The 13606-nt window shown below is 40.0% G+C and overlaps 1 protein-coding gene across 3 annotated transcripts in view; it reads right to left on the bottom strand.

The window, feature by feature from the left end:
• The window catches only part of NUP205 (nucleoporin 205), a 74930-nt gene that overhangs the window by 36203 nt on the left and 25121 nt on the right, over window positions 1–13606 (bottom strand). For 2 of the 3 annotated variants that reach the window (XM_063447556.1, XM_063447557.1), the window contains exons 12-15: window positions 13015–13220; window positions 5833–6015; window positions 2498–2548; window positions 1036–1245 (exon numbers count right to left, since the gene is read on the bottom strand). In XM_063447556.1, the coding sequence (XP_063303626.1) occupies window positions 1036–1245; window positions 2498–2548; window positions 5833–6015; window positions 13015–13220 (650 nt within the window). The remainder of the gene's footprint in view (window positions 1–1035; window positions 1246–2497; window positions 2549–5832; window positions 6016–13014; window positions 13221–13606) is intronic. The other variant, XM_063447558.1, reaches the window with a different exon arrangement.

Here is a 13606-nt window from a genome sequence, read left to right as displayed (position 1 = left end):
TACGGTCATACCAGTTATGCTGAACACATGGTGGGTGGTCTCCAAAAGGGGATGGATCCACAAAGAAAATAAATGACTCCTCACAAAATCTAATTACATGTACTGTTTAAAAGTAAATTGCAACTTAAAATGTTTTTATCTCCAATAGGGAATTAGAATCTAATATTCAATTATCACACAAATTGCAATCCAGATTTATATTTAAGCCCTTCTGCCAATTATGTACACTGAATATGACAAGGCGATGGCACTCAAAATTCAACCACATTCAGTGCACATGATTGTGTAAATAATGGCAGCTTATTAGTCTTTGGATAGTAAAAGGCATTTTTAGTACCACTCTAACGGCTACTAAAGTGTAAGCTCACCTGCCTCGTCGAGGCAAACCTCTGAGTCATACATTAACAATTCACCTAAGACAAAACCAAATACATAATATCAAGCCCTACAGTCAAACTTCACAAATTGTACCAAATGCTGGTTCAGGAGTTAAATTGTCTTAATTTTACAAAAAATGGTCAAACAGATATTAAATAGAATTATTTCTATAGTGTTAGGAGGGCTCTTCTTAATGGCTTACAGTCGACACATATCAAACACTCTTGTTCTTTTAATGACAAAAGTGCTACATGGCTGTCTAAACGTCACAAAAGTAGTTGGCTAAAGTCAATGGAATACCAGAGATTGCCAGAACTTATGGGACAACGATTTCATTATTTTTTTTAAACGGAAGTAGATAACATCTACGTTTCTAGCTGATCTAAACTATTTCCCCCTCAAACAACACACAATGCTGTAGTCTACCACACACCATCTGCAATAGCAAAGCCTACCTACCCAAGTTTCAAACACTAAGGTATGGGAATTACTGCAAGGCATCTGCTATATTAATCCCACAGGCACATTTTTAGTTTTTAGTGTTTAGATCACTTTGAAATTGCACTCTTTTTCTTTTTTATTAGAAGCTGAAGATAGAGGAGAACTCACTAAGAAACAATAGTACAATGTAGTTTGTGACCAAAACTTGTCATCTACCTTTTCTGCGGGTCTTCTGTAAGCCCTGGTGCGGAAGCGGAGGAAAACAGTGTCCCGGAGAAACTGAAGGTAGGGTTCAAAACCTGGAGGGCGCAGACCAGCACCAAGGTTGGATGGAAAAGAACTGCCGACTAAAGTACCAATGAGCTGGCAGAAAGAACGAGTCAGTGGATACTCCTCACACCTCGACTCGATTTCATTCAGTTCCACCTTTGCCAATAAACAAATATGAAAATAGCATGTTACCAAAGTTTACCTCTCACTAGTATATCTAGTAGAAAAAAAACACAAGGAGATAATTCTAATACTGTGGAAATGTGAAAATTACAATCAAAAATAAGCATATTGTAAACCCTACAGCAATACTGTTAGAGATGTGAACTCTTACTGAAAAGAGAAAACTACTGTTAATGGACAATAGCAAAATAAAATTAGATTTTATTTTTTTTTTCAAATTTCATGATATGTACCATTAAATTGGGTAATAGTAACAACCCTGGATGTTGGGCTAAGGTAACATCCCAGGACGTACTTGAAAACCAGAGTAATCTGAATGTACCTCTCCAGAGTAATCTGAATGTTATCATTAATATTATATGTATTATTATTATTTTTGGTATTTATATAGTGCCAACTTATTCCACAGCACTTTATAAAGGAGGGAAATTTAACAATAAATGGGGACAAAAAGGGGAACAAGAGCAGAACCGTGGGGGGCTCTGACAGAGACAGGATGAGGGTAGGAGGTATTATTAGTATACAATTATACCCTGAATGAACATGGGAAGAAATAGGAGAAGAACGACAGAACAGTGTCACAGAGACCAAGGGATTGAATAGTTTGAAGATGGAGGACAAGATCAACAGTGTTAAAGGCAGCAGAAAGGTCTAGAAGCACCAGAACCCCCCTTGCCCACGAGGACCCGACAGCAGAGTCCAGAGGGGAGGGTAGCGTTTTATGAGGAGACAGTCAGAGAGGGACAAGAGAAGGTAGGGATTAATGAGAGCTGAGAAGGGACATCAGATTACAGTTGCTGGAGGTCAATAGATTTCTGTTAACCTAGTTAAGGAGGGCAGGGGATGCGGGAAATAATGGCGACATTAGCAGACATTGTTTAAACACACGAATTGAGTGAATTTTGCAAGAAGAAATACAAGGTAAGGGATGGAGGGGTAGGTGAAAATTTAAAGAAGCAGTGGGGTGAAAGCAGAAACCCTACTTCACCACTCTTTCTGTAAGATTGTCTAGTGATGCAAGTTAATTGAAGACCACCAAAAGGATAATGAGGCAGGAGTAGTAGAGGGAAATAGCCATGTTTCAGTTAATGCCAGCATAAGGAAACATGAGATGAAGACATAGACAGCAGTTGATTTAGTAATGTTGCAGACAGAGCATGCATGCCAGATGACAGTGTGAAAGGAGGACCTTAAAGGGCGAGTTATATGCGATGGTTATAATTACCTCAATGCCTGCTGCCTGTCGCTGGCCTGGAACTCTCACTGTTTGTAAAATCTGTGAATAAAAAAAATGTATAGAAAATGTATACATTAAAAAAAAACAAAAAAAAAACTTGTGTCAAGTAAGAATCACAAGCAAGGTGGTACTTCTTATAATGAATGTTCTGCTGTATATGGAATAATCACAATACCGTTTCTATTAAAGGAACACTTTAGGAATACAAACCTGCATACCTTATGCCAGGGGTTGGCAACCTTTTAGCAGCACTGTGCCGATATAGGAGTGTGATGTCCCGTAGCGTGCTGGTCCTATTTTTTTATAAATTGAGGTGTGTATGCTGCCGTATCCTGCTTGTGTTATTTTTACTGTAATTGCTTTGTATCGTTGTATTTGTGCGTATATGCAGGGCCGTCTTTAATATTGACTGGACCCTGGGCAAAGCATTTGTTTGGGGCCCCCTGTCCCCCCTCCCCCCTCCCCAGGCGTGCAATCACGTCCTCCACCTCAACGCAGTGGCGGACCTAAAGTAGAGAGGTGCAAGAATTTTTTTGGGTCTCCCTGTTGCACGAGTGATTAAAAGGTAGATCCCCATCTGTCGTGCAACTCCAGTAATGCATTGACAGCTGGGGCTCTACCATTTACCCATGTTTCCAAGTCTTAGCACTAAGCGTTTTTTGTGTGTTTGAATGTAAACAGGTTTTTGTATGGAATATGTTTGTATGTAGTGTTGGCGTGACTGCAAGCATGTATTTGTGTAGTGTTGGTTTTTGAATGCAGGGGTGTATTTACATATACTTTTGGTGTGTAACACAGACATGTGTTTGTACGTAGTGTTGAAATTTGAATGTAGGGGTGTATTTGTGTGTAGTGTTAGTGTGTGAATGCTGAGATGTATGCACATATACACGCACACAGAGATATATACACACTGAAACACACACACAGACATACTGACACACACACACACACACACACAGATATACTGACACAGATTTACTGACACACACACACAGACATACTAACACACACACACACACACACAGACATACTGACACACAAACATACTGACACATACACAGATATACTGACACACACACAGACAGACATACTGACACAGACATGGTGACACACACACACTGACCTAGTGACACAATCAGATATTCCGACACACACAGACATACTGACACACAAACATACTGACACATACACAGATATACTGACACACACACAGACAGACATACTGACACAGACATGGTGACACACACACACTGACCTAGTGACACAATCAGATATTCCGACACACACAGACATACTAACACACACACTGACAGACATACTGACACAGACATATATACTGACACACACAAAAATTACACTTTTAAACCCACCCTCCAGTTTCCTACCTTTCCTGCTGGTGGCTGAAGGTGTTGGGAGTTGGGGTCTGGATCTCTCGGCCAGCCCCCCTCCACTCTGCCTACTCTTCTTTCCCGCACGCTCCTCTCTTTGTGGGAGGAAGTGATGCACGGCCGTCACTTCCTCCCAGCCTGTTGCCAAAAAGCAAGGGGCCCGCTTGCGCTGTTAAAGCGCCTCAGTGCGCCACCGGGCCCCTGCTGACAGAAGCCCACCGGGTGGCCTTTTGTGCATGGGCCACCCGGTGGGCCTCCTTAGTGTGCGGATTACCGGCCGGGGGTTAGAAATAGTTGAGGCCAGCGGGGCTCACGGTGCAGCTGCCCAGTTTGCCCCACGTTAAAGACGGCCCTGCGTATATTAGCTATTATATTGTATATGTTCATGAGTAGTTTATGGTATTGTGTATGATACATATGAATGTGAGTTGTGTATGGGGGCTGCTTGTGGAATTGTGTGAATGGATATGTCACATTGTGTGTTTGGTAGTATGTGTGGGGGCTGTTTGAGGTATTGCATGTGAGAGACTGCATGTGGGGTTGTGTGCATGTATGTGGATTGTTAGTGGTGTTGTGCAGATTATGAGTATGTTTGTGTGTGGGCTGTCCGTACTATTTGTATGAGGGATTACACAGGAATGCAGGATTCTGCATTCCTGTGTATATCTAGCAGTCTGGGTGGCTTCCCTGGGTTCCAGTGGGGTCCAGACCGGCCAGGTACATGTCAAAGACAGGAGCTGCAACAGCAACTGTGTGCTGCTCTACTACTGTGTGGATTCCTATTCACAAGTGCTGGGAGGAAGTGATCTGAGATCACTTCCTCTACGTGCTGCAATGCATAAATTGAGGATTGTCCTTCACCACCTTTTCGGATTAGCAGATATCTGAAGTTTTACTGGGACTCCTGATAGGCCAGAGCTTATTTGTCTCTAGCAGCCTTGAGTGCCGTGCAAAGACACCTCGAGTGCCGTGCATGGCACTAGTGCCGTAGGTTGCCTACCTCTGCCTTATGCTGTAGAACCCTTGACCCTAGCTTAATATAGCCTCCCCCCACCCCCCCTGTATGCCATGAATATGAATAAAAGAAAGTATTTACTTACCTTCTCAACGCTACTCACCTCTCCGCCTCCCACAGCATCATTCAGGAGGCAAAGATTCCTCTAGTAATGGCCCAATACAATGCTCCTCATAGAGGAGCATTGGGGACATGATGCACATGCTTGACAAGTGCCCTGCATGCACCCAACGGATTCAGTTTGAGAATGAAAGTGATGAACCTTCCACATTACCATGTTACCCTTAGAATATATTTTTGTATTAGATTTAATCTATGCTAGTTATATTGCCAACAAATGTATAGATTGGTATAATTTAGATGCAAGTCTATTCAGAAAGAAGTGCACGTTTGTAGAATTGGCAAAGTTGTGGAATCATATCAGAACACACCGATTACATGGTATGTGGAATGGAGATGTAAACACGGTGATATTTTAGCATTTCCACACCACAGTGAAGGGCATAGCTGCAATTTACAACTCAACAACAGAGGTAAGAGTTATAACCTTCAACATAAAATAACATGCAATATACAAATATGCCACCATTTTATTACATAGAGATGAAAAGTTATGGTCTATGAATAGTTGCCAAAAATGTTTGTTGCTTAACAGATGCATGGGAAAAAACCCAAATATCTTAAAGGTTATACAGACAAGGTTGCCGTTTGCATGCATTGGTGATCAGACATTGATTTATTTCCCCATGATATATGTTTGTAATGCTGATCTATTCAGAGGAAGGAAGTTACATTGTATAGAAGTTACTATAACAAGTTGGGGTCTGATTAAAACAATAAAAAAATGCATCACCTCTCTGTAAAACACGCCACAATATAACCACTCTCCAATTATAAAGTGGTTATTTTTAACTTACCTGGGTATATTCCAGAGATTGCCAGAGTGAAGCTGCTATCTCTGGTGATTTCCCAAATGCTGCCAATGTTTTCAAGAGCTCAGCCTTGAGGATGGGAGGAATACTGCACTGGAGCAAGCCAAGGATAACAACCACAGGCATCCACTGAGCATGTTCACTAAGAGCCAGACGAGCACTTTCACTCTAGCAGGAATTACAAGAACAAGCAGTGAGCGGAGATCACATCAGGCAACATTCAATCATAGTATATTTATATTACACTGTTCAGCATATTACCAGTTGCCACAATGTTTTTTTTTTTGTTTGTTTTTTTAAATAGGTATTAAACAAGGGCGGTGTTTTCATCAGAGACAAATAAATTATATGTATTCCAAAAATCAATGTACAACCCCCTCTCCATCAAAAATTAGTTCTTATAATTTGATATTTCAACTGTCTTAAGCAAGCCCTGGTGTCTAGTGGTTGGGTGAGATCGCAACAATTTCTGAAACTTGTCTTCTAAAACTACACATACCTTGAGCAACTGTGATAAAAAATTAGAGGATTTAAATAATCCAGTTAGGAGTGTCTGTGAATGTTCTTCTTGAGACTTTAATTATCCTTATTTTCTCATTTTATAAGGAAATAGAAATGTAGGGTTCAGTGTCTATTCTTAAAGATCCTACAATTTGAGGTAGCTTTTTTCCTGTTTTTGTGATAATTATTTATTTTCCTTTTTTTAATTTCTTTTATTTGAGCACATTTGCAATTGACTTGTAACTAACTGTGGAAACCCTTGCAAGAACCATATAAAGGAAGAAAATACTGATCTATAAATCTAAGTATTAATAAAATAGACTGTGCTCGGTCTCCTTCCTATTTGGGGTTATAGAGCTTGATGAAAATAGTGACAGTGAGCCAGGGATATATTATTGTTTTCATAAGTTGTTTTTTTTTTTTTTACACTTTGCACATAGTATTTGCAAAGTGTGCATGGACATATCACCCCTAGGTTGAGAAAAGAAAGAAAATAAAAACAAAACAGCAACTATTTGTATAAATAATTTTTTTTGCATACATAAAAACAAAAATATAAAAAATGAAATGTAAATGTAACAATTACTGTTACGAGGTCAACATTTTTTCTTTTAAATTATCTTAATAGGTCACATCTTCGATAAACTTTAAAACATGGTAAAATGGACAGCCAACGAACCATAACATCTACATAACGTTGCAGTGGTTATGGCGCTAGAAGACTGCTAAAGTATTTGATATAGTTGACTACTGATGCATGCTAAACAGGTACTAGCTTGAGTATGGATAATCAACCATGCAATTTTTATAGTTATTCTTACAGAAAGCAATTTTTAGCGATACAACTTGGCCACAGTTCTGTAAAAAATATTTTAGTATGCCTACCAAGCACGCCAGAAACACTTCTGCTCCTACTACTTCCACAGGCACCACACATGCACATACGATACTTACTAGATCACATTGTCATAGCAGCCCTTGCTACCATCAGCAGGCGATGGAAACAAACTGCCCCCCCCACACTCCAACAATGCATAACAGCAATTGAATATACCAAAACATACGAACTTCTGGCGAGAAAAACGCAACGGGGTAGACCCTACTGGGTTGAAGCATGGAATCAATGGGACATTAACAAACCAAGGCCCGCACCAAACCAGTCAGCCAGCCAAACTGGCACTGCCCGAACATCCCCTCAAAAGTAGGCACCCCATACTGCCATAATAGTATGCCTACATAACGCACTCACGGAGGACCCTCAGGCGCAAATTCGCTGAGACACCCAAGCCTACATGTTACCCTCGATTCTACCTACCATACACGCCTGATGAAAACAGGCCTACCTCCCGCCTCTCTTCATAGCACTACGCCCACCAACTACTCCACCTGTAGGGAAGCCCCCAACAGCACCCCTCCCAGGGCCCAAGATACAGAGCCCTACCACAATTCTTATACGCTTTCATGTGTCCTTATATGTCTCAAAGTGTACTGCTTCACCTGCCCAGTTAAATATGTGACATGTTGAATCCTTGAAAACAGATATTGATGCTTAACATTGCTTCACATTATCCATCTCATACTGATCTCTGTACTAATCCCTTCCTTTCTGTATCCAATTCCCCACGATTTTGCCTTGTGACAATGTGTAATCCGAGTTATGGTTACTAGACGATATGATATGTTATGCACCATGCTATCTGTGAAACCAGGCATATATTATGCCGACTCCAAACCAAAGTAATTCATGTACCCCACTGATTACCTTATGCAAATTACTGACCCCCCCCTCTTCCCTTCTGTATCCCACCCCTGCTTACTTTATACTGCAAAAATAAAAATTGTCAAATTCAAAAAAAAAAAAAAATAAAATAAAATATATTTTAGTATCTAGTTAGTTCCAAATCTCCCATTTGGGTTACAAAGTTAAAAACGATTTTCCAGGCACTATAGGCTCTTGGAGTGCCCTCCCCCCTTCAGCCACTTACCTTAATCCAGCACTGGGATCCCTTTGTGCTGGTGACCTCTCCTCCCCCACCGACGTCAGCTCCCGAGTGGGGCCAGAGTGCACGGCCAGAGGCTCGCACGCATTCAAACCCGCCCATAGGAAAGCATTACTCAGTGTTCTCAATGTTGACACTAGAGGTCCTTGAGGACGTACATCGTCAAATAAGTGTGACTCGCTCAGTGTAAATCGCGGAAGTGCCTCTAGTGGCTGTCAGGGACACATCCACTAGAGGCTGGATTAACCCTGCAGTGTAAACATAGAAGTTTCTCTGAAACTGCTATGTTTTCAGCTGCAGGGTTAAAACTAGGGGGACCTTGCACCCAGACCATTTCATTGAGCTGAAGTTGTCTGGGTGTCTATAGTGGTCCTTTAAGAAATCATTTTGGGGTTTATTCAATTAACACTCAATTGTAGTAAATAGAGGGATAAATTGTAACATTTATGCAACCATAATGGATATGGAAAATCACAGCTTGGTTATTTTAGCCACAATTTTGCAATTATATTTGACATTTTTTATTTACCACAACTTGGAATTTAAGTAATAAACCCGTGCTAAGAAACAAATCTTCACATAATAAAGGAGACTGCAGTAAATGCTAAAGCTAGTTATACACTATTGGTGATTTGATATACAGTGGTGCTCAAAAGTTTGCATACCCTAGCAGAAATTGTGAAATTTTGGCATTGATTTTGAAAATATGATTGATCATGCAAAAAAAATATATTTTATTGAAGGACAGTGATCATATGAAGCCATTTATTATCACATAGGTTGTTTGGCTCATTTTTAAATCATAATGATAAAAGAAATCTCCCAAATGGCCCTGATCAAAAGTTTACATACCTTTGAATGTTTGGACTTGTTACAGACACACAAGGTAACACATAGGTAAAAAAAAAATCGCAATTAAAGGTTAACTTCTCACACCAGTGGAGATGCACTGAGCAGGTTAGATACTGAGCCACGGAGATCAGAAAAGAACTGTCAAAAGACCTGTGTAACAAGGTAATGAAACTTTATAAAGATGGAAAAGAATATAAACAGATATCCAAAGCCTTGAAAATGCCAGTCAGTACTGTTCAATCATTTATTAAGAACTGGACAATTCCAGAATCTCTTGATACTAAACCAAGGTCAGGTAGACCAAAAAAAAATTTCAGCCACAACTGCTCGGGATACAGAATTGTTCGGGATACAAAGAAAAACCCACAGGTAACCTCAGGAGAAATACAAGCTGCTCTGGAAAAAGACAGAGTGGTTGTTTCAAGGAGCATAATATGACGATATTTGAACAAAAATGAGCTGCATGGTCAAGTTGCCAGAAAGAAGCCTTTACTGCGCCAATGCCACAAAAAAAAAAAACCAGTTACAATATGCCCAACAACACCTTGACACACCTCACAGCTTCTGGCACACTGTAATTTGGAGTGACAAGACCAAAATAGAGCTTTGTGGTCACAACCATAAGCACTACATTTGGAGAGGGGTCAACAAGACCTATAGTGAAAAGAATACCATCCCCACTGTGAAGCATGGTGGTGGCTAACTGATGTTTTGGGAGGGGGTGTGAGCTGTAGACGCTTGGGAAATATAGTGAAAATTGATGGCAAGATGAATGCAGCATGTTATCAGAAAATACTGGCAAACAATTTGCATTCTTCTGCACAAAGTCTGCGCATGGGATGCTCTTGGAGTTTCCAGCATGACAATGACCCTTAACCCCTTAAGGACACATTCCCTTTTATTCCAGAAGTTTGGTCCTTAAGGGGTTAAGCACAAGACCAAGTTGACCTTCCAGTGGTTACAGCAGAAAAAAGTGAAGGTTCTGGAGTGGCCATCACAGTCTCCTGACCTTAATATCATTGAGCGACTCTGGGGAGATCTCAAACGTGCAGTTCATGCACGATGACCAATGACTTTGCATGACTTGGAGGCATTTTGCCAAGACGAATAGGCAGCTATACCACCTGCAAGAATTAGGGGTCTCAGACAACTATTACAAAAGACTGCCTGCATGCCGTCATTGATGCTAAATGGGGCAATACACAGTATTAAAAACTAAGGGTATGCAGACTTTTGAACAGGAGTCATTTAATTTTTTTCTTGGTCGCCATGTTTTGATTTAGGATTGTGCCATTCTGTAATAATCTACAGTTGTATATGAATCACATGAGAAATACAATAAATGTGTTTAACCTGCTCACTCATGTTTTCTTTCAAAACGGTACATATATTACCAATTCTCAAAGTGTATGCAAACCTTTAAGCAAAACTGAATTACCAATTCTCCAAGGATATGCAAACTTTTGAGCACAACTGTATGTATATACACTGTAAAGCCACCTCACCAAACACAACACTGCATAATTTGTTATGATATATTGCTTTTCAGTGTAATTCCATCATAGTCATAGATCAAAAAACGACACACGGGGGACTCTTGAAGCAGGGTATATCAACTAATTATAGATACAAAAGGAATTGAGATACGGCTGTGCATAATGAGATCAAAATGAATAAATCGCCAGAATAGGAGCCTGCCCGAATTGGTTTGGGTGGCTGTACGTCTCCACTCTCCACTGGAACTCCAAGCGGACCAAAGATGGAATGAGACTTCGATAGAGGTAGGTATGATAAATATGCAAATTTATTGTAATAAAAAGGCTATAAAATGGTAGCCGTTCTTTGAATGAAACAAATAAAAACAAAAGCTTTTGTTTTTATTTGTTTCATTCAAAGAACGGCTACCATTTTATAGCCTTTTTATTACAATAAATTTGCATATTTATCATACCTACTTCTATCGAAGTCTCATTCCATCTTTGGTCCGCTTGGAGTTCCAGTGGAGAGTGGAGACGTACAGCCACCCAAACCAATTCGGGCAGGCTCCTATTCTGGCGATTTATTCATTTTGATCTCATTATGCACAGCCGTATCTCAATTCCTTTTGTATCTATATATATATATATGCTGTAAAAGGTCGGGAACTGGGCCACGACCTTGAGAGGCTGTTTTAACTATATGAGATAAGTATAAGTATATTTAGATACTATTGTGATTTATTCGGAGGTATCATATACATATATACTGTTTGTATTCTTTTATATCAACTAATGGCCTGCATCATTTCTCTGGAAGGTAAAAACACTACCCAGGCATTCACTATTTTCATGCCAGATGTTTCATATTCAGAAATGTACTTTAAAAAATAAAAAAAATAAAAAAGTGTAAGAGGAAGTGGTCACATGATCCACAATAAACAATGATAAGAAAACAAGAAAATGTGACATGGAATAATGCAATTTCAAGAAAACAGGAAAATGTGACATGGAGTTACATTTACGGTTTTCTTGGAACTGCAATATTTTATTTTACGTTTTCTTATTGCATTGTTTATAGTGGATCATGTGACCAATCAACTATTGGTTAAATACACATCTGGTTTAGTTAGTGAATATGCATTATAAAGGCTTTTGGGTAGCATTCCCCTGAATAAATGTACACCAATAGTATCCCAGAGTGCTGCATGTGTTTTCCTCTTTTTGTAATATGTTTGGAAAATCTCTGAATTTCAGCTCTGCCCACTTCAGGCCAGAGAGATGCTAAAATATAGTATCTGATCATGATGGCTATCATTAATGAAACTACTGAGATTTTCACAAAACTATTGAGAAGTTCTACCTTCACAATCAGAATATGAATCTCCTCTTTTTATAATTCTCCACAGTACATACCCTAAAGGAATAGGGTTAAATGATAGGGACACCTCCGGATATGGGGCCTGCCTGGCGTTGGCATTCTTTTCTGTCTCTCCCCTTTTAACAGCCCTCCCTATTTACCTTTTACTCTTCTACACAGACACCTAAGATATTTTCTAAACTGTGGCTCCCTTGTTTTTTTCTGGACTATGGATATTTTTTGTTGTTGCATGATTTGTTTCCAGGTATTCTTTGTATGCATGTATACAGGATACTTTTTCTTTCATTCAGCACTGTTGAATTGAACATTTGTCAATTAAAGGACCACTATAGTGCCAGGAAAAACAAACATACTCGTTTTCCTGGCTCTATAGGGTCCTTGGGTCCCCCTCCCGCCAGGCTCTAGGGGGAGAAAGGGGTTAATCCCTCGGCGGTGGGGACTCTCCTCCTCCTTTCCCGTCATCGGCTGAATGAGCATGCACGGCACGAGCCGCGCGCGCATTCAGCCAGTCTCATGGGAAAGCATTCTCAATGCTTTCCTATGGACGCTGGCATCTTCTCACTGTGATTTTCAGCCACTAGAGGCTGGATTAACCCATTTGTAAACATAGCAGTTTCTCTGAAACTGCTAGGTTTACAGCAGAAAGGGTTAATCCTAGAGGGACCTGCACCCAGACCACTTCATTAAGCTAAAGTGGTCTGGGTGCCTATAGTGGTCCTTTAAATCTTTAGTTACAAAAAGAGCACCTGCAATCAATGCTAATGTAAAACACATTCTAAGTGAATGTGTAACATAGTATTGGCACGTGCTCTCTAGGACAGAATGAAAAATTTGAGAAATCTCATTATTCCTTGCAAAACACTTTCTATTCAGTAAATAGACAGGTTACAGGACACTTGTACAATATACTCTGCATATACCTGTACACGATAACACAGCTAATATGAACATGACATACCCAATCGATGATTTCAGTAGTGAGCTGTAAAAAAGCAATAAGTCCATCAAGCTCCCTCTGGGTAATGCCTCTGAGCAGTGGGTGGCGTTGATGTAAAGTGTCTGCACTGGGCAAATCCCTCCGTAGGTGCTCATGATACAGCATCAAAGAATGAAAGAAATGGTCCCAAGACACTGGGCTACCCCCAGCTCCCTGCATGTTCTCTGCTGAGACAAAGGAAATAAGAGGTATTTACAGCTGGTGCGCAAAAAGGCAGGTGGTGTACATCCATTTTAGCGCTTACAGTTACCAACACAACTTTCACACACTTAACGGCTTTTGTCTATGTATTTAGCCTTTCTTATACCCAATTTTGTATAGTTTTTTTAAAATAAGAAGGACATTACATCTGAAAAAGTAACCTGTGCACACGCTGGCAACACTGAATGCTGGTTAGAGAAACAACTGAAAAAATTTTATTTTATTTTTTTAACCTAAGATACTGAATAATATTGCACGCATCCTGAAGAATATCATTCACAAGCAACTGAAAGTCTCAGCACACTGGTGAAATTGTTCCTTTTTAACAGGGTTATTTAAAGTGAATTTCATA

Source organism: Pelobates fuscus, chromosome 3, assembly GCF_036172605.1.
Source record: "Pelobates fuscus isolate aPelFus1 chromosome 3, aPelFus1.pri, whole genome shotgun sequence".
Classification (NCBI taxonomy): Eukaryota; Metazoa; Chordata; class Amphibia; order Anura; family Pelobatidae; genus Pelobates; species Pelobates fuscus.
The sequence above is the reverse complement of the archived record's forward strand: the minus strand, read 5'-3'. Positions and strand labels throughout refer to the sequence as shown.